The sequence below is a fragment of the Talpa europaea genome (genome assembly GCF_964194135.1).
Source record: "Talpa europaea genome assembly, chromosome: 14".
In the NCBI taxonomy this organism is placed as follows: Eukaryota; Metazoa; Chordata; class Mammalia; order Eulipotyphla; family Talpidae; genus Talpa; species Talpa europaea.
In genome coordinates, this window is record NC_140082.1 from 48,277,566 (window position 1) to 48,299,095 (window position 21,530).

At 39.1% G+C, this 21,530-nt stretch overlaps 1 protein-coding gene across 1 annotated transcript; it reads right to left on the minus strand.

Annotated features, from left to right (window-relative positions):
• Nucleotides 1–9,634: 9,634 nt before the first annotated feature.
• Nucleotides 9,635–20,740, minus strand: TOMM20 (translocase of outer mitochondrial membrane 20; the record flags this gene model as incomplete). The annotated part of the gene is made up of 5 exons (XM_084254345.1): nucleotides 9,635–9,695; nucleotides 10,924–11,066; nucleotides 13,476–13,557; nucleotides 15,701–15,747; nucleotides 20,620–20,740. The coding sequence occupies 5 exons, from the start codon at nucleotides 20,738–20,740 to the stop codon at nucleotides 9,651–9,653; spliced, it is 438 nt and encodes a 145-aa protein (XP_084110471.1). The 3' UTR covers nucleotides 9,635–9,650.
• Between the last annotated feature and the right edge of the window lie 790 nt (nucleotides 20,741–21,530).

A 21,530-nucleotide genomic window follows, 5' to 3' on the forward strand; every position in this document is an offset into this window, starting at 1 on the left:
GTCTGTCACTTTACTGTATTGAATCTTTCTAAATTTTTTAGTGGAGACTCTAGGGATGAGATATATATATATATATATATATATATATATATATATACACACACACACACACACTTACAGATAGATCTAGAGATAAATTTATATAATCTGCAAATAGCGATAGTCTCACTTCCCTTCCAACTTGGAGTCTTACTTTCTCTTGCCTAACTGCTTTAGCTAGGATTTCCACGACTTTGTTGAATAGTATTGATGAGTTGTGTACCTGATCTTAGTGGAAAAACTTTCAGTTTCTCACCTAAGTATGATGATAGCTGTGGGTTTAATCATATTAGCATTTATTATTGGAGTTTATTCCTGCTAACTCCATTTTACCGAATTTTATTATAAATAGGTGCTGAAACTTGTCTAATGCCTCCTTTGTATCTATTAATATGATCATGATTTTGTCCTTGACATCTCCCTTTATTGTTTTAAATATCTTTAGCAGTAATGTAAGTATTAAACTACTTTATTTTTCCTACAGGTGGTGCTGTGGCTTTAGTTTGTTTTTTGCTGGCTTCTGTGTGTATTGGGTTTTTTTGTTTTTTTTTAAAGATTTACTTATTTATGCATACAAGAGCTGGGGCACAGGCCAGAGGTGTGGGGGCGTGAGAGGATTCACCAGAGACAGAGTAGGGAACAAAACAGGCAGATTGACCAAAGTACACTGCTGAGAGGAGCAGCAGGCAAGTCAGGAGAGGTCTGCTGTACCATGTGGGTAGCTCCCTGGCTTGCCAGGGATCAAACTCGTGCTGCAGAGGCTGCGGACAGCTTCATAGGTTGCGTCTTAACCCCTTGCTCCACCAGGGAGGCCCTGGGATCTGTTTTGTACTGAGTTAGCAGGAGGGGCTTAAAACAATCTAGATGTTAGCTTGGATGAGTTGGGATGGGGCCGACTCGTTTGTGACACCCCAATAATCCTTCTCTCTGGGGTTTGGGATGAAGCTCAGCAGTCCCTGTGCTCTCAGTGTGCCTTACAAGATATGCACAAGTCCTAGTGATATGCACAAGTCCTAGGGGGTGGGAAGGAGTGCAGACCAGAACCCCTGCAGTAATCTCCACCAGAACTCCAGTTCCTTCACAAGGCTTTCCCCTCCTTTAAGGGTGTTTGCCTCTATACAACCCCTGCCCCCCCTAACCCCCCACCCCAGACCCTAGCTGAGCTGATAGCCCTGCCACTAGTGTCCAGAACAAAATCCTTAGGTACTTTTCTCCACCCCTGGCTCCCGTCCAATGTAGCATAATTCTCCTCAGTGTCCACACTGTTTAAGTCTGCACTAGTCTCTGATGCTTAAAGAATTGTCAATCCTACCCCTACCCACCAGACTGTTTTTCAGAGAACTATGTCCCTTTGGCTTGATGCTTCAGCCACAGTGAGTGGGGTCAGACCCTGTCATTGGTACCTTCAGGGCTGGTGACTGGGATGGGACCCCTCTCCTGTGGATCTCACTCCCAGAACACACTGAAGTCCTGTCTTACCTTCAGAAGTTATTGGCTGTGTCCTGCTGCAGTCTCACTGAGTGTAAAGAGACAAGCCTGTGTCTTCACCTTGACACCATCTTGCCTGATAACTAACAAATCCATCTTTGATAACAGGATAGCAAATAAGGGGCAACAGCTCCACATATGAAAAACATCTATAGCCAAACCAACCCAAAATTGGTCAGAAGTGCATTTTTTTAATTTGCTGAGTTTATTCCTTTAACTCTCAAGTGCTTTTCAACATGAAATGAACTAAAAAAATTAAGTGATAAACTATTTAAACCGGTCAGTAAATATTTGTTGAGTCTTCCAGGGGGTGGGGGGCGGGAGGGGAGGGATTGGGATCAGAATGGGGGGGTTGCAATTGTATGGGGAATATAAAAATAAAATTTATTATTTAAAACAAAAAAAACAAAAAAAAAAAAAAAAGGAGTCTTCCAGGTATACGGTCAGCTATAGGGCTGATATTTGCTAGGCTAACTTAGATGTTTATGGAAACATCTTTATCACAGTTAATTCATTTTATCTTTTTCTTGGGAGAGGGTAGCTGTGGTAATGAAGTGTAATTGGGAGGTGGATTCTAAGAGAACAGTGAATCTCCAAGCTTCACCACTGAAGTGGTGCTTTCAGCTCTTCTCAGACTCTGTATTCTCACAAGATACAGGCATCAGTTCTACATGCAACTTGAATCACACAGTGGCTATTCTGTTTTGTTTGCTCATTATGTCTCTCATCCTTGGTGAAAAGTACTCCCATTCTTAAAAAAAAAAAAAGGCCGCCCAACTCCTTCATTTTTATGTAATTTTGGTAGCCAAGTATATACATATATACAGTGCAAGTTAATCTTCCTAATCAAGTCCCGAATCTTAGTCAGTGAAGGAATCTTCTACAAAGGTGCCAAGAATACAAAATGGGGAAAGGATTGTGGTGTTGGGAAACCTGGATATCCATATACAAAAGAAAGAAATTAAACTCTTATTTTATACCATATACAAAAGAAATATTTGCACATCATACTCCTGACAACAGGCTAATATGCAAAATTTATAGAGAACTCAAACAAGTCAACAAAAGGAAAATGATAGAGTCAAAAAATGGGGAGACGAGCTAAGTAAACACTTTTCCAAAGGAGACATTCAGATGACCAACAGGCAATAAAAAATGCTCATCATCACTTATTATCAGGTAAATGCAAATTAAAACCACAAGATAAAATCTCACTCTAATGAGAATGACCCATTAAATAGACAGAAACAACAAATGTTGGGAAGGGTGTTAGGGGGAGAAAGCAACCCTTGCATACTGTTGGTGAGAACATGGAACTAGACCAGTTCCTATGGAAAGTATGGAGATTTCACAAAACAGCAAAAACAGACTTGCCATATGATCAAGCAATTCTATTCCTCAGTATTCAGCCAAAGAACACAAAAACACTAATTTGAAGGGATATATGCACTCCTATGTTCACTGCAGCACTATTTACAGTAAACAAGTTATGGAAACAACCAAAGTATCCAATGATAGATGAGTGGATAGGATGTGGTATATATATACACACAATGGAATACTATTCAGTTATAAAAAAGATAAAACCTTGCCATTTGTGACATGAGTGAAACCGGAGGGGATTATGTTAAGCAAATCAAATCAGAGGAAGAAATACAAATACCAGATGATTTCACTTATGTAGAACACAAACAAAACAAAGGAACAGACAAAACTAAACCAAAACAAACCTTTGAAATCTGACTACAAAACCGAAGCTACCAGAAGGGGATGGGAAGGAGCCAGAAACAAAGAGGAGAGTGGGCCCAACAGACTATGGTAGTTTACGGACACTCTGCTGGTGGGTGTGGTAACATACACCTGAGGTGTGAACCTACACCAACTTAGTCATAGACAGTGTTGTAAATCAACTTTACCTCAATAAAAAGATACAATTTTAAAAATATTATGAAAAATAATGTTTCTGAGTTGGAAGGGAGCATGCTCAGCGAAATAAGCCAGAAAGAAAAAGAAAAATACAGGATGGTCTCACTCATAGCAGGAATTTAGAAAACCTAAATAAGGGACCAGGAAAAAGACTAATTGCAATAAAGCGAAAATCAAAATCAACAAGCAACTATAGACCAGAGACACACTACAGTGGGGCGCGGGGGGAGAAGAGGGATTAGGGTCAGAAAAAGGGGGTGGGAATTGTATGGGGAATATAACCAAAATGAAAATGCATACATTATGCAAAAATGAAAAATGATATAAGAATTATATAAAATAATTCATAAAAAATTATGAAAAATAAAGTCAACTCAAAATGGATGTAAGTCTTAAATGTAAAACCTGAAATCAAAAAACTCCTATAAGAAAAAAAGGAAGACAATTGTCAACATTGGTCTTGGCGATGATTTTTTTTTTGGACATGAAACCAAAGCACAATCAATAAAAGGCAAAATCAGCATCAAACTAAAAGTTTCTAGACAACAAAAGAAACAAAATAAGGCAAGCCAATGGAATGGGAGAGTTATTTGTAAACCATATATCTGATGAGTTCATTATCTAAAAGAGTGAAGAACTCATACAAACAACTCTAGTTTAAAAAAAAAAAGAAAGGGCCTCCCCGGTGCGCAGCGGTTGAGTGCTGGTCTGCGAGGCTGCCTGTAGCCTCTGCTGTGCCGGTTCCATCCCCTGCCACAGGCGAGGGTCCCACAAGGCGCGCAGACCTCTCCTCCCACCAGCTGCTCCTCTCAGCAGTCTGCCTGTTTCTCTTCCCCGCTCTGGCTCTGGTGAATTCTCTCACTCTCTCGCGCTTCTGACTGTACCCAGTGCTTGTATAAATAAATAGAAAAACCCCACAGATCCCTATTTAAAGATAGGGAACCCTGAACATTTTCCCAAAGAACATATGAATAGCCAAGTATATGAAAATGTGCAGTATCAGTAAACACTAGGGAAATGCAAATCAAAACCACATCTTACACCTTTTAGAATGGGTATTATCAAAAAATCAAGAGATGGGTTTTTAAGGATTTGTAGAAAAAGGAGCTCTTGCACACTGCTAAGAATGTAAATTGGAATAGCCATTATGGAAAACAGTATGGATGTCCTCAAAAAATTATCAAGACTACCTGACTAGCAATTCCACTGATAGATGTATGTCCAAAGAAGTGAAATCACTCTCTCAAATATCTGATATATGCCTCTTTTGCATTATTACTCAATAAAGATATGGAAACAACCCAAGTGACTGTAAATGAGTAGTGTGATTACACGCACAGGAATATTCATCCTTAAAGAGAAAATTTTGCTGTTTTTGACATGAATGAACCTCCTATAAGACATTATAAAGTGAAACAAGACAAATACTGCATCTCTTTTATGTGCAACCTAAAAAAAAAAAAAACTCACAGAAACAGAGTAGAATGGTAGTTACCAGGAGCGAAGGGGTCAGGGAAATGGGTGGATGCTGGTCAAAAGGTATAAACTTTCAGTTATGAGTAAGTCCTAGAAACCTGTAGAGCATATTAACTACAGTTAATGATTTACTGTAAACTAGAAATTTGCAGAGTAGATCTTAAGTATTCTCAATGCACACACACGCCAAAAGTGACTTGAGGTAATGGATTATAATCATTTAGCAATGTATACTTGCATCAGAACTTCACATTGTTCAGTATAAATATATACAATTTGTATTTGTAAATCATACAATAAAGCTGGAAAGATAAGACACTGAATCTCCATTTCTCATGCAACATTGGGTTTCTTCCCAAGTTGTTATAGGACTGTGAGGTGTCAGTGAGAACACATTATAGGGCCCAACAGATATTACTGTCATTTATATAGGCCTGGAGTTGCCAGTGCCCATAGCTTCAGCCTCTCTAAATGAATGCTTGTAAAAACAAGCAGTTAGAAGCAGAAATGGGGGGGTGGGGTGGTGTTGCTGCTTTCCTGGCTTAGAGATCATCATTCTAATCTTAACAGTTAGAGATCTACTCTTTCTGAAACACTAACAAGAGCATTTCTTCATAATTGCTTTATGAAAGAATCCATCTCTGCTGAAGACCACAAGCCTCTTCCAAAAGCTGAGTAGGGCAAGAAATGGCACAGGTGAGAATTGCCCATTGATCACTGAATCAACAATTTGAGGACTAGTCTTGTGTGTTACTCTGGGTAAAGTGAGACAGGTTCTGGCTTTAGAACTTCAAAGATGACCACTCCATCAAGGAACAAACTCAAAGGCCAGCTCAGTTCAGTCTATTTCCTATGCATCAAAGAAAAGGCAGGGCCTCATGGACTGTAAGATCTCAGCAAGTTCCAGTGGGATCCAGTCGTTTTCCCTGAATGTGCAGATGACATGCTGGCAGCACATGACACATGAAGACACTGTGCTGAACACTAGGTACTGCTTTTTTCAGATCAATCAAGTTCCAAGTTAAAAACAGCATCCCTTCCTCATTTCCCTTCCCTTCAACTCTCACCTCTAGCTTCTTTATCAATACTATGTCAAAATATTTGATTCCCTTATGAACATTAATGGAAATTAAATAAGCATTTAAGATTAAACAAGGACTTATGATTTCCACAGTGCCTCCTGGATTGTGTCCATTAGTTTTAGCCTTTAAAAGATGAAAAGAAAGTCATATTTACATAGGTATTTAAATTATATACTCAGTGTATTTACTTATAAATTCAACTACAAATGTTTAATAAGGAATGTAATTTCTGCTAAATTGACTTGCCTGATGGGCTAGTTTCTGAAATTTCCTACAACACATTTATTTATGCACACAAGAACTGGGGTGTAGGCCAGAGGTGTGGGAGGCGAGAGGATTCAGCAGAGTAGGGAGCAGAACAGGTGAATTTACTGAAATACACTGCTGAGGGGAGCAGTGGGCAAGACAGGAGAGGTCTGCTGCTCCATGTGGGTTAGCTCCCTGGCAGGGGATCGAACTCATGTCGCAGTCACTGGTGCGAGTTTGATAGCGCTGTCTTAACCCATGCGCCACCAGGGAGGCCCCGTCCTAGAATGCATTGAAATTAACTATCTTGGAGACAGTCTGATAATGGAAGGTCTTTATGCTTCAGATCAACCATCCTAGATGTTCTTAGATAATCACATTCTGCTATCAGTTGGTTTGTAATCTCATCGCATGGTTAGAGTGCTGAAGTTCACCTGCAACTTTACACAGCTAGTGTTCTCTTGTAAGAATTTCCTGTTCATGTTTTCCACATCACTGGAGTGTCTGTCAAACCTATGCTGTGACTCAGGACCAAAAGCATCACCATGACCTGGAAACTTGGTGTTCTTCTTCCTGGCCCAGACCTGCTGCAGAGTGGGGAGCAGAACAGGTAGATTTACTGCCTTAACACTTCTAGATAATTCTGTTACATGCTAAAGTAGAATAATCTCTATGCCACAGAATCCTCAACTGTTGACATTAAAGCAAGGGTTCTTAGCCAGGGATACGTGAATCCCCTGAAGTCAAAAGCAAATATATACTTTCCTGGGGAGAGGCTGCATTGCAAGTCTCAAAATGATGTTAACCTAGAAACTGTTAGGTAGTATTAGTCACAAACGTTTAGAATTCACTTCTGCAAATACACACCAAGACAAAATTTTCTCCAAGCCCTTTAATAATCTTCACTTAAACAGTTGAGGCACAAAAGCAATAATAAAATTGCATTTTTTAAGTTACAAGAAAACTCTAATATCTGCACGATCTATCAATTTTCTTTATATCTGTGATGCAGTGACATTTCACTAATACTCTGGTCCATAGGTTGATTTAACACAGTCAGAAAGGCAGGAAGATGGTAAAAATAGTACCCTGGGGGTAAGGGAATGCAATGTAAGTTCTAGTTATCTATTAAATGAATACCATTGCTACCACCAGGTGAGCCTGTTTTAAATGCTTTCACTTTATAAATACAGATGGTGGATCCAAACAACAGACCTTTACTCAAACAAGTATGCTATACACACAAATACATACCTCCATTCCCAAAGATTTTATTCATGTTATCACTATTTAAATATTGGGTTAAACCCCATTTAGATAGCATCACAACTGCCTGGTTCCACCACCCTGTAAAAACTTCAGCCAGGAAACAGTGTTCAGCAATTGTTTCTGCTGGGTTTCTTTCTGGTTTTTTGGTAACTCTTAATAGCTTCCTAAAGAGGCACCTAAAGCACCAAAGCCATCATTTAAACAAAGTATGCTTAGCTTAATTAGTTCTAAAGGGCAGATAACACTGCCTTTTCAATATTACTACAATTATTTTTCAGAAAGCCAATTGATGCCCAGCTGACTTGATAACCTCCCCCCCAGTCTAAGTTGACCCTTATTCCTCAGCCAGCCCTTAGTTTTTACTGGGACTATTCTTTTGCAGAGCTGTCTACCCCCGGACTTTTCCCCAGCTTCCCCAACTGTCACTGGTGTAATTTTACAAAGCTAGTGTTCTGGAAAGTGCAGGACTGTTTTCTAGTTGCATGGTCAATCACCAATCAATTATCGCACTGCTATGGATTTGGGATACTATTAGTAAAGGTAACCCCATGGCATGTTTGTACTAGTTATCCCACACCCAAAAAACATGCAGGGCATCATTAAAAACAAACAAAAAATAAAACCACACTGCTTAAGGTTTTAGGAACACAAGCTTGGAAGGTACCTGAGGAAGTCCTTTGATGTGTCTCCTACTCTGATGTTCTAATTTTATAGATGAGAATACTGGAGGTAAGTGCAGAAATGGCATGTGACTTGCTCAAGGCTGTGCAGCTATCCGGAGGCAAAAACTAGAACTTTCTGAACTCTTTCCACTACACAATTACTACAGAAATCCAAGGTTAAGGTTAGGAAAAGGCTGTATGTCAATACAAGTCTTTGGGAGTCTCCACAAATTTTTAAAGAGAAGAAAGGCAACGTGGACAATGAGAAATGCTGCTCAAGTCAAAAGATGATACTAATTACCAAAGACCTTTATTCTCAGATCTGATATTCAATCTGTGACTGCAGTTTATATTTCACTATTTTGAGAATAAGTAACCTCCATTCTTTGCTTCAGCCACAAGGTTACATCTCAGTCTCATCAAAGCAAGATAAATCAGATTGAAGGCGGATCAGGGAGGTACATTGAAGATAAAAGCAAAGGGGAACATTTTTACAAGCATTATCATCCAGTTAACTTAAAGGTTAAGTTTTAGATTAATTTACAAACAGTTGATTTCAGTGAAAATCAGTATGTTATACCTTAAAATAAAAATCAATTAGGAAACATTAAGTCAGGCAAGCATGCAAAATTCAGAGTATAAAAAAATGCAAGGCCTGGTTGCCCAAACAAATATACCCCTCAGGAGATGGGTGGATGAGAAGATGTTGAACAGAACCAAATGAATTAAAGGTAAAAGGGGCAGACCAATTTCGTCATTTTATAAATGAGTAGGTGAGTAGACATTAACTGACGAAGCGCACATGGCTAGATTAGGAGTGTACGAGATCTAATTCTCGGCGCTATCTGAAAACTACATATACCTAAAATACAAGGAGATAAATATCCAAGACACATTAAGCCCACTGATTTAAACAAAACATCTCAAGACTGATACACAGGATGGGGGTGTTGTTGTTAACACAGCACAGCAGCACATCTCATATTTTAAAGAGATTAAGTGGTAGAAACCATCTCAAAAATTTTAATACTCAGTTCTGATAAACACACAGGTTCCCATCCATTTTTCAGATATACAGCAAAATTTATAAGCTTAAAAAATGTGCATTCTTCAGCTTTCTCCTATACTTTACCATTTTTAAAACTGAGCCCTGGGTCTTTTCAATGTAAGCAATGTGATGTTATATGTACATTTTAATTATGTTTTAGGGATGAACAAAATCCATTTCAGTAACGCATAGTGTATTTATAAAATGAAAAGCTTCCTAACAAAATACACTTTTCACTGGGAAAAATAAATAAAACAAATGGCTCTACACAAAGTAAAAATTAACTTTGGTAGATTTCAGTGTAGGACAGTCCAGAAGAAGCATATTTGCCCTTATTCCCCCAGAGCTGTTCACTTTCCAAGTTAAGATTTTAAAAATATTTTTAATTGAGATTATTATGTTGACATTTGCTTCTCATTCCACATCATCTTCAGCCAAGCTCTGAGCACTTACAATTCTCTGGAAGAGAAAAAAATTTCAATTTAAAAAATAGGCATTTAATCAGTATTCTAAGTTCAATATGCTTTGTTCTCAAAAAATCAAATCTTGCTAAAATTTACCCATTGTGAAACTTACTTCAACATTTAAATACTTTATAAACTGTTAACTAAGAAAATAATGATCATACACTCAGTCCCTATTTCAAAATTAAAATTAATAAAGGAGGCATATAATATGTGCTACATAGTAGTCAATAATATAAGATCTTTTCACTCCCACAAAAAAACTAAAAATACTAATTAGTGTTTCATCGATCATTCTAAACTATAATCATTTGTCTTTGACCTGTAAATGGTCAGTCATTATACAAAGGAATACAATATCCTAAAACCGGCTTTTAAAAAAATTTTTCCAGATGAAAGGTGTACCTTAACTTTGAAGAGGAAGCCATTTTCATAAAGAAATTCAAGCTTCATTCGTAACTTTTCCCTATTTCAAAAGACGTCCTCTCAGGTTAATTTTCTGAAAGCACTATGCTATGCTACCATTCAAAGAGCAGATTCATCAAGCAGAGGATTATTAATATTAGAGAGGTTTCTGATACAGACAGGAACCCACGTTAGTAGAAATAAAATAAGATTTATACTAAATCCTTGTTTTTTCAACTCTTCTGAAACCTTTGGAAATGTTCTCTTTCCAATCCAGCTGAATAAAGATCAACTTGAAGCATTAACTGGTCAGTCATTTTACCAATTTTTAACCATACCACCTACAGAAATTAATATATGCAACAGATAAACTATTCCGAAAAGCAGATTTAGTTTGGCTTCTTGGAAAGGATCAAAAATCAACAGAATCTGTTTTAATTTACTCTTGTTATACATAATCTTTCATACAATAGTATTTTATACTATTCAGTAGGAATAGAGTGAAATAGTTCTAAACTCAAAGCCCACCTTGGCATAAAAAGCATGGTCCCACAAAAAAGCAGGCAGGCAGTTTTAGAAAGGAGCTGAGTGACCAAAGGCTGAAACACACTTCCTGATCCAAAGCTAGAGCTTCTGCCCACTCATTTGGATGCTTTCCTACTACGGAAGAAAATCTTGAGAACTGGTATTTCCAGTACCATTTTCATTATGAGTCTCCTTACTTTATCATGCACATTACACTCATTTTAAAGTTCCAATGTCCTTAAAATATTTATCAGATTCTACTCGCTCTTATCTTTAACATTTCAAATGCTTACCTGACTAATTGTTGGAAGCTTAGTCAGAAGCATCTGGAACACTGGTGGTGGAAGAGTTTGCTGTAACACTTGCAGTAACTGCTGTGGCTGTCCACACACAGCAATTGCATTTGTCAGATGGTCTACACCCTTCTCATATTCACCTGGAAGATTTAAATTAACATGCAACCTGAAAAGTCTTCACCTTTATCAAAAATTCAGCTTTGAAGTCTTCAACTATATCTCCAACTGATGTCGATCAAAAATATTGTGCAAGGGTCTCCCAGGTGGCGCAGGCGGTAGAGCGCAGCACTGTGGAGCTGTCTGCAGCCTCTGCAGCGTGGCTTCGATCCTGGCCGGCTGTGGAGATACCCACATGGCGCAGCAGACCTCTCCTGTCTCGCCCACTGCTCCCCTCAGCAGTATATTTTGGTCCGCCTGCCTGTTCTGCAGGTGCTGATAGGCTGGCATGCCCAGATAAGACACAGAAGCTGCTCCTCACCCTACCCACCTATAAACTTTGTCCAATACAGCTCTTTAATCTGGCTGCTCTTAATGGAAATCTTATTTTTTATAATGAAGCAGAAAACACAAAAAGGTTTTCCCACCCTGAATAAGAATGTGATCAAATGAGGGACTGATGGTTAGTACTTGAAAAAATTTTAACGCTGAGGTATTCAAACTGAAGAAATCAGAACTTTACAAAGAAAGTTTTAAAATGGAAAACTAAAATATAAGACATTTGGTCTTCTGCATGAACTTGGACTTCCACCAAGGGACTCAATGGCTCCAATGACTTGGAAGTTACAGTGCTACTTAGCCACTGATTTTACAAGCCATAGAGGGAATGAATTACATTGTTGTCTGGGGATGTTAATTCTGATTAATAAATGGAAATATTGCTGTTATTGGAGTTGCATGGGTAGAACACAGGGATTATGAGACACTTTCTACTACATCTAAATACACTGGGCACAGTAAACAGCCATAGCAATTCTGCACTTGCAGATTTGATCCTGTCTACATATCCCAAGATAAATCTTTCTGTTAATGGAATATGCATATGGGAGACTCTGGATAAAGAAAGTCCTTGTCAAAATAATAATATAAAAAAAAAATTGAAAAAAGAAAAATAGAATCCATTAAAAAATAAAAGGAGTCCTTGTCAAGCAACTAAGTTAAATGCCCAAACTGCTTATGATGATACTGACCTTTCCCCCCTAACTCTAACCATCCATGTCTTTTACTTCTGGTTGGGCTGAGAGTTTCCATAAAAAGGCAGCTTGAATGACGAGTTGTTAAGCAACCCTCGGACCAAGTTGGGCTGTTGTGTGGAACATGAGCTTTGGAAAAACAACTCTTCCTTGTCCCTCTTTGACCTCCTCCTATCACCACAAATACTTGTCCTTATCAATTTGGATCCAAAAGCTTAAATCAGATTGACAGTCACAGGGCATGATAACCAAGATAACCAAAATAACCATGATAACCAAGATAACCCAAATGTAAGCATTTAGGAGTGTAATATATTCTAATATCTTAAAGTAAAATAATTCAAAACAGTACTTTATTTTGGGGAACTAGAAGAAAACTTTGCTAGCAGCAAATGGACATCTTCATGAACACAAACATTACTTGAAAATTTGCATTAACTGAAATATGACAATCTATATCAGTAGATATCACTACTAGCAGATTTCATATTAAAGTAATAAATTATAGCCTCCCAAATGATCCTTATGTGGATTTAAGTGCTTTACTATTGTCCAATGATTCAGCCTAAAATTTATATTGAGAAGTTACAAAGTATAATCTAATAAAGCATTTCTACTTTAATTTATATTATCAGCCTACTATCCCATCCAAAAAAAGACAATCACTTTTTTTTTGGGGGGGGGGGGGGAGGAATAAAGGAATTTCTTGGGAAAAGACACATTAAGAAGATGGCCACCACCATTTTAAACTTTTACTCTCTTCCCATAAAAAAAACCACAAATGTCTCAAATCGCATATCTTAACACTAAGGATATTATGAGCAATGAGAATAGGATTATCAAGTCATCACTTGATAAAATTTAACCTGAGTCAGATTTAGATCACTGGTAGACTCTGAAATCAGGTGACATAATGCACTGATCAGGTAAATACTTTTTACTAGCCATTCCTTCCCATAAGCACTTATTTAGTCTTATTTAAGACCTGAAAATTAGATAGTTGAGGGAGAATATTCCTCAATCATATTCCTCCAGTCATTATTTACATATCAAACTATGACTATATTCTCTAAACTACTTAAAAGTAATCTCATTTGTAAAGATTTTCTTTTCCAAATCACGTATGAAATACAACTTACTCAAAATATATTATGAACAATCCAAAAAATTTATTTCTAAGTAAAATAATCACATTATTAACCACATAAAACCTGACAAAATATTTAGAACACTAAAAAATTAGCCATACTGTACCCAAAAAAGCTCCTTATTACCATAAATTTACATTACTGTGAATAATTCTATATAGTTTCCCAGTCTATATAGTGAATGATTCTATATAGTTTCAATGACTATTACCTTGTGCTAATAACTCTTCACCAAGCTGTATTTCTTCGAGGAAGAATTTCTGTACAGCCTCAGCATCTTTAAGGTCAGGTAACTGTTTGGAAATAGAATATTTAACTGACACCGCAATTATGCCAGGAGATATAACCAATACACAGAAAATCTTGCTATTAAAAATAAGATGAATAGCTCTTTTTACAAAAATGATAAAAAGAAATTCATCATTCAGCACTTGCAAGGAACAGTTTAGTATCTACATTCAAATAAATGCAAAAGATATTTATTGATCAAACTAGTATTTGAACAGTTTTCAAAAAGCTGTGACTCAAATCTAAAACAAAAAATTTAAGAGTACAGGGCCTCCCTGGTGGCGCAAGGGCACTGCATTATGAAGCAATCCGCAGCCTCTGCAGCACGAGTTCAATCCCCGGCCGGCCAGAGAGAAACCCATATGGCGAAGCAGACCTCTCCTGTCTCACCCACTTCTCCCCTCAGCAGTGTATTTCAGTCTGCCTGTTCTGTTCCCTACTCTGTGTCTGATGGATCCTCTCACCCCCCACACCTCTGGCCTGTACCCCACCTCTTTTATGCATGACTAAATAAATCCTAAAAAAAAAAAATAATAAAATAAAAATTAAGAGTACAAATACTTTTACCATAAAACATGTATTTTATTATTTCTATCTTTAATCACCATCATTATACTTACACAACTACAATGTGTTCTTCTGATCCAACATTATTTTTGTATAGATTTTACATGCACCTAAAAGATTAGTTATTATTAAATGGCAGCAGAAAATCCCACTAAGGAAAATGATTACATAATCATTATGTCTTTGTGGGCATCTGAACTTTTAATTTTCTTGCTACTGTAAATTATAAGAAGCTTTATTTAAATAAGCCATGGTTTTATTTAGTAGTTACATATTACCAGGCTGAAATATTATGGCAATATACAGTGCCATCAGTTATTGAAAAGTCCATTTTAACACTTCTATTAATAGTTTTTGATTCTTGAATTACATACACTTCTTTTTTTAAATCAAGATTTTATTTATTTATGCATACAAAAACTGGGGTATAGGCAAGAGGTGCGAGATGAGAGGATCCACCAGAGACAGAGTGGGAGCAGAACAGGAAGATCTACTGAAATACACTGCTACACTGCTGCCTTGCCATGTGGGTTGGCTCCATGGCTGGGGATCGAACTCATGCTACAATGGCTGGCAATACCTTGATAGCACTAAGATGTTAACCCCAGGGTCACCAGGGGAACCCTATATACACTTCTATTCAACTGTTGAAAAATGTACATTTCTGAAATAGAAGCATCAATCATTTACTATCTCAGCTCATGGGAAGATTTTGATTATACCTGAATCTAAACAGACAAGCTGTTGTGTATCTATTTTCATATATCCTTAAAAGTGATAATCTCCCTATTTCCTTAAGTGTCCAGTTGGTTATTTCTATTGTTTCAAAATAACAAACTGCAACATTTATTGATTTAATATTTAATATTTCCTTGCCTCAACTTGCTTTAAAAAGAACCACTATTGATTCAGTAGCCCAAACCCTGGGAATCCAAACAATGAAACTAATTTAATAAAAATGTAAAGCTATATGCACAATGATTAACATTTACTTACTTAATTTACTTACACATGTCACAGAACATTTTTTTTACCAAGCAGATAAACCTATGTAGTCATTAAAAATAATCATGAACACAGGATCTATAAAAAGAAAAAAATGAATAAAAGATTTATATCTACATTTACATATTACTACAAAAAAATTGTGCTGGAATTTTGGATCAGTGGGCATGAATTGAATAATCTTATGTAACTTTTGGAATAAGTAACATGTGGTTCTTTTAAAGAAAGCTGGAGGAAGGAAACTAATAGATTTTCATATTATTAAATCAATAAGTATTTTAGTTTATTTCAAAGCAGCTGCATGAGAACATTTGAATCTTTTGGAGACTATCACCTTTTTGTCCTTTATATATCGTTCATACAGTAAGCTGCCTGTTATGTTCGACAAAAGGCAATCAAGATACTCCGCAGCTCACATGAGTTAACTATTGCTAGAAACATATATTTTAAAATAGAACATTCTAAAATAGACACCCAATATCTTATGTAACTAGCTTTCTCAAAATCCATATGTGAAAGTAGATTTTAAAACAATTTTAGAGTATATCATAACAAAAAAAAAAGATTGAATATTACCTTGGAAAGTCCAGCTCTCTCCTTGGCAAGCTTTTGCTTCTTTCTTCCTGCAAAAAAGGGAATATTTTCATTTTATCATTGTTAAAATGAAAACTGAAAGAAGATAACAGCTGTGGCAGTTATTCGTTCTACTGGCAAAACATTCCTAACTCTCTGCTCTCCTCATTCGTCAGGGTCATATGAATAGTTCTGATCAAGGAGCTTTTTCCCCTTTTCTTTGGAGCACCAGAATCAGAAATTTACAAGAGGGAAGATAATTCCAACAGCTTAGTCTCCTGAACTACCATAAGCAGAGTAAGCTCCCCTTGCCCCTCCCCTAACCTAGACAGGACAGAAATTCAAAGCAAGAATTAAGCCACTGCTGGGGGTGGGGGTACAGACAGCAGGCCAAGGACTACAGTGCCTAGAAATGCACTGGCAAAATCTTAATGCAACTATTTCTGGCTAAAGGTGGGAGGAGGGGGGACCTTGCCTATATTCTGAAAGGTTTTTTAAATCTGTTTTTGATATGAAATATCAATATTGTTTAAAATCTTAATCACCAACTAGTCTACCCTTTAAACCAAATCAATAATAAGACTATTACTACACTACCATTATTTTAAATTGCTATTTAATCTTGTACCCCATGTGAAGGGAGTTGGCACAAGAGAAGCCACAGGCTTTGTTTATATCTCTTCCATTTACTAACAGTGTGACCTTGACTGAATAAATTACAGTAACTTTTGTCTCACTTTCTCCCTATATAAATTTGGTCTAAGAGCTTGCTTCACAGTGGTTGAGAGGATTAAGTAAATTAATGCATAAGCATTTTAACAGTGCCTGTTTTATAAGGAAGTACCTGATACCGAGTTCATATCAGCTCAACTAAGGACCACGTGGCATATAGCCAAGAAAGGCAAGGCTCTAATACTACTTGAGTGACCTTTGGCAAATAAATCTCTTTAACTCTCCAAAGGAAAAAGCATGCTTAACTTTACTACTGTGAGAAGGAAAGCCAAAAAACAAGGCTATGTCCTCTGAAAGCCTTCAATAATTCTACAATTCAAGCCCCCATAATACATACAGTGTGGCAACGCCAAGTCACATACAATTCTAGCAGTTTCAACAGGTAAAAAAAAAGAACAGTTAAAGATTATCTTACATATTAATTTGAAGACTGCCTATTTTTCTAACTAATTACCTTTCCTAGGTGTTCATCACTGGACAATTAACTGTGAGGAGACCTAAGACGTAACAGGCTCTCAATTTAAGAGTTTCTTCAGTTTTTAGGCAAAAAATAACATGACAGCAGGCAATATTTACTAATTATTAAATATGCTACAGTGTTAGGAGCGGACTAAGACTACAAGAAAAAGGAAGACTTCACAGAGGAACAGTATGTGAAAAGAACTGGATGATAAGGGTTAAGCTCTCACTTAAGTTTTATTTTTTTTTAAGATTTATTTATTTATTTATACAAGCTCTGGGTACAATCAGAAGCGCAGGAGGGTGAGAGAATTCACCAGAGCCAGAGTGGGGAGCAGGAGCAGAGCAGGCAGAAGGACCGAAGTACACTGCTGAGGGGAGCAGCAGGTGGCAGGAGAGGTCTGCGCACCACGTGGGACCCTCCTCCTCCTCCGGTGGCCGGAGAGGATCAAACCAGCGCTGAAGGCTGCGGGCAGCTTTGCAACCCAGTGCTCAACCACTGCGCCATGGGGGGAGGCCCTCAGTTAAGTTTTAGATGATATGTGAAGCACTGCTCGAAATGTTATTAACTACCTTATTCAATCCTCATGGTAACATAAAGATAGGTATTGTTACCACGTTCACCAAAGTCACAAATATTAAGTGGTGGAGTGTGGATTCAGAATCAGACAGTGAATTTCAGAGCACGTATTAGCAAACATTATATCCCTACAGGATAAGAGAAGACATTACCATCAAAATAAAAGGGACTGCAAAAATGAATATGGCAACTTTGTAGAATACAGAGAAATATAATTTGCTAATGCAGAATTTACAGAAAATGACCAAAAAATGTTAATGAAATTCAAGGAAAGGGCCACTTGTTCCCATTATTAACCAGTCTTACAGTAGTTTTTTTAAGTGGGGGTGGAGGACCTTGTTACTGAGTATGTTTGATACTATTACTAAACTTTCAGATGATTAAGTGCTTTAAATTTCTAGCATTAAATCAAAAATTCTGGCTTTCCTTTCATAAGACAACTTGTTACATTGACTTATTTTCAGAGATAGTTTCATATACTATCTCTGTGATAAAAAGAGAGACAGTAACAGGCTGATAAAACCAGTTACACATTCAATCAACAAAATCAGGGCTGGATTGAGTATTTGCTAACAATTAGTCCCAAGTGCTGCTGTGTAAATCTAGCAAGTTAAAGCTAATCTGTCTACTTTCAAAGCATTCATTTATATAGATTACTTAATATATATTAAAATGATGAATCATTTAATGCAGTGCTGTATAAATGAAACACACCTGCTGCTAACACTATAATTTGAAGGTTATTTTCATTTATTAATAACTTAGAGTGGGGGCCTTGCTGGTGGTGCAAGGGATTAAGACGCAGCACTATGAAGCTATCAGCAGCCACTGCAGTGCAAGTTTGATCCCCGCCCAGGGAGCTACCCACATGGCGCAGCAGACCTCTCCTGACTGGCCCACTGCTCCCCTCAGCAGTGTATTTCAGTCAGTCTGCCAGTTCTGCTCCCCCCGTCTCTGGCGAATCCTCTCACCCCCAACACCTCTGGCCTGTACCCCAGTTTTTGTATGCCTAAATATACCTTTAAAAAAATAACTCAGTGATTTTTGGGCCTCCCCGGTGGTGCAGCGGTTGAGCGTTGGGTTGCGAGGCTGCCCGCAGCCTCTGCAGCACCGGTTGGATCCCCGGCTGCTCCCCGCCACTGGAGGAGGGTCCCACATGGCGCGCAGCCCTCTCCTGCCACCCACTGCTCCCCTCAGCAGTGTACTTCGGTCCTTCTGCCTGCTCTGCTCCCCGCTCTGGCTGTGGTGTATTCTCTCACCCTCCTGCGCTTCTGACTGTACCCAGTGCTTGTATAAATAAATAAAAGTAAATCTTTAAAAAAAAAAAAACAAAAAACTCAGTGATTTTTAAAAAAATGATGCTGTAAGAGTTCTGATAATCCACATGAGCTAATGGGAAGACAAAAATCTCAATAAATAAGTATCCCGAATCTAATCTCAAGTCTCCTTAAACCACTGAAGCATCTTTTCCTTATCATGAATGCAAAATACCTCAAGTTATTAAGACCAATCATTTCTTTAAACAGTTTGCAAAATTATTATGAATAAAAGCCTCAGCTGCTTAATAAATACCAAATAATAGTTATATTCATAAACAATCTTTAACATTCATCAATTACCACAGTCCAGGGACTGTACCCAACTCTGCATTTAGTATACCATTTTACTAAAGCTTTAAGTGGGTAATCCAAGGTTACTCAGCTAATAATTCATTGCCTGACAACTTAAATCAGTCTACTGCTAAAGCGAGGGGGAAAACATGGATCAAAGGTCACAGAAAAAGAATCTGAAAATAACTTCTCTTTTTTCTAAAATGGTAACTTTCAACAAGAGGATTTACGGTGTTTCCAAAGGTAGGGTTAATCCATTCTTTATAGAGCTAAGCTTCTATCCCGTGACCCCCAACTATTTTCAAGGAAATAGTTTCAGGGAAATTAGCTAAATTCCAATTACTACTCATACATTTACCAGTCTATATTCATGGAAGGAACCCTTTCCTAAGTCAGGAATGGTGGTGGACACCTGAAACGTCTTAATCTCCACAAAACCAATCAGAGGCACGTGGGGGGCATTACTTGATTTTACAACCTAAGAAAATTAAGATTCAGAAAATCCAAGATTATGCTGCTAATCTGTGACTAACCTGTGCTTGGGGACTCAGTGTCTGAAACCAAAACGGTATCCTTCCCCTTAGTTGAACCATAAATGAAAATTTCTATGTGCCTCCTCTCTTAAAACGTGAGAGCTAGAATTCTATGTCATATTGTAGATGAACACCATCAGCATGGTTCAAAGGTAGTCACGAGCCACACGTGGCCTCTGAAACGACCTGTAACTAGACTAGGATTGTCACTTCTTTCTACTTTCTGACTTTAATTACTTGACCATTAATTTTCATCTCAGAAACTGTTTTCACTGAGTAACCTAAATTACATTACAAAAATACTTCTTATGCAACAAATTTGCCCTCCTATCGTTGCAAAGGAGTGCGCGTCGAGATTCACAGACCACATTGGTTCTGGTGACAAGATTTTCCTCTTGCAACTCTCCCTTGTAAAAAGATGTCGCAGGTATGAAATAAAGCTGAGCGACAGAAGAAGCACAGCCCTTTGGACTGCCCTGCAATTTCTATAGCATTCATTCATATCTTGGAAGCACTTAAAACCAAGCTACCAAGGGGGTTTAAGAATGCAACAAGGACACCGCGAGCTGGCTTTGAGAATTCAGTCTCGGGCACAAAATCGTAAAACACACAAAAAAAAACCCCAAGAAACCACTGACTTTCGAGTTCAGAATAAAGGTTTAAAAGGTAAACGGAAAAAAATGCGGGGAGCAGGGGGTTGGCGACAACACCCCACCCCACCCCCAAAATCCCAACCCAAACAAGCGTGTATTTAGAAGGCAAAAGTGCTTGGAGAAAAACAAAATGGGAAAAATCGTTGCTCCAAAATGGAGGGAATCCTGCAGAGCCCGGGAGCCAGGAGCAGCGCGGGGAGCGCTCCCCCGGCGCCATCACCTTTTTCCGGTCCGCGGGCTCGCGGCCGCCCGGCTGAGCACCGCGAGGGCGCCCGGCGCGCGGCCCCACGAAGCCCCCGGCCCGGCGCGCGGGTGGCCGGGCGCGGCGGGCCCAGGGGCGCGGGGACCCACTCACGTTCTCGCAGCCTGTTCTTGAAGTTGGGGTCGCTCCGCCTCTTGCGGTCAAAGTAAATGCAGTACCCGATGAAAAGGGCGCCGCACACGCCCGCGGCGATGGCGCTGTTCCGGCCCACCATCTTCGCTCGGTCGTGGGGCTGGGGCGGCGGCCGCGGGGCCCGGGGAGAAGCCGTTGGCCGCGATCCCTCAGCGCCGACGGAGCCCTCAGACCCGCCGCCCGCCGCGAGGGACGCGGAAAGGCCGAGCGCGCGCCACTTCCGGCCCTAGTCGCCCGAGGCCCCCAGGGACGTCCGCGGCGGTGCCTGAGCGGAGGCGCCCGCGCTGCTTCTGCGCCTGTGCAGGGGGCCTAGGCCCCGACGCTTTGGTCTGGCGGGTGGAGGTTGGCGGCGGAGCCCCGGTTTGGGACTGACGGAGCGCTTGCGTAAGAGACGCTGAGGGCCTCCTTGGTGGCGTAAGGGGTTAGGGCGCAACCTAGGAAGCTGTCCGCAGCCACTGCAGCACCAGTTCGATCCCCCACCGAGGAGATACCCACATGGCACAGCGAACCTCTCCTGACTCGCCCGCTGCGCCGCTCAGCAGTGTATTTCAGTCTACCTGTTCTGTACCCCACTTTGTCTCTGGTGAGTCCTCTCTCACACACACCCCCCCACACACACACATCTGGACTGTACCCCAGTTCTCGTATGCATGAATAAATCTGGAAAAAAAAGAGCCACTGAGCGTGTATTGAGGGGGTGCATGTCGGTCATGCACAAACTCAGAAGATTCTATAGCCAACAGCCTGCTCCTGTCAAGACAAAGATGGAAGGTCGTTGACGACAGACTTCTTTTGATTGTATAATGCTGGCGATCAGTGACTCCTGAATTTAACTGAAATTTGCTTTTTCAAGTTAAGTCACAATCCACTGT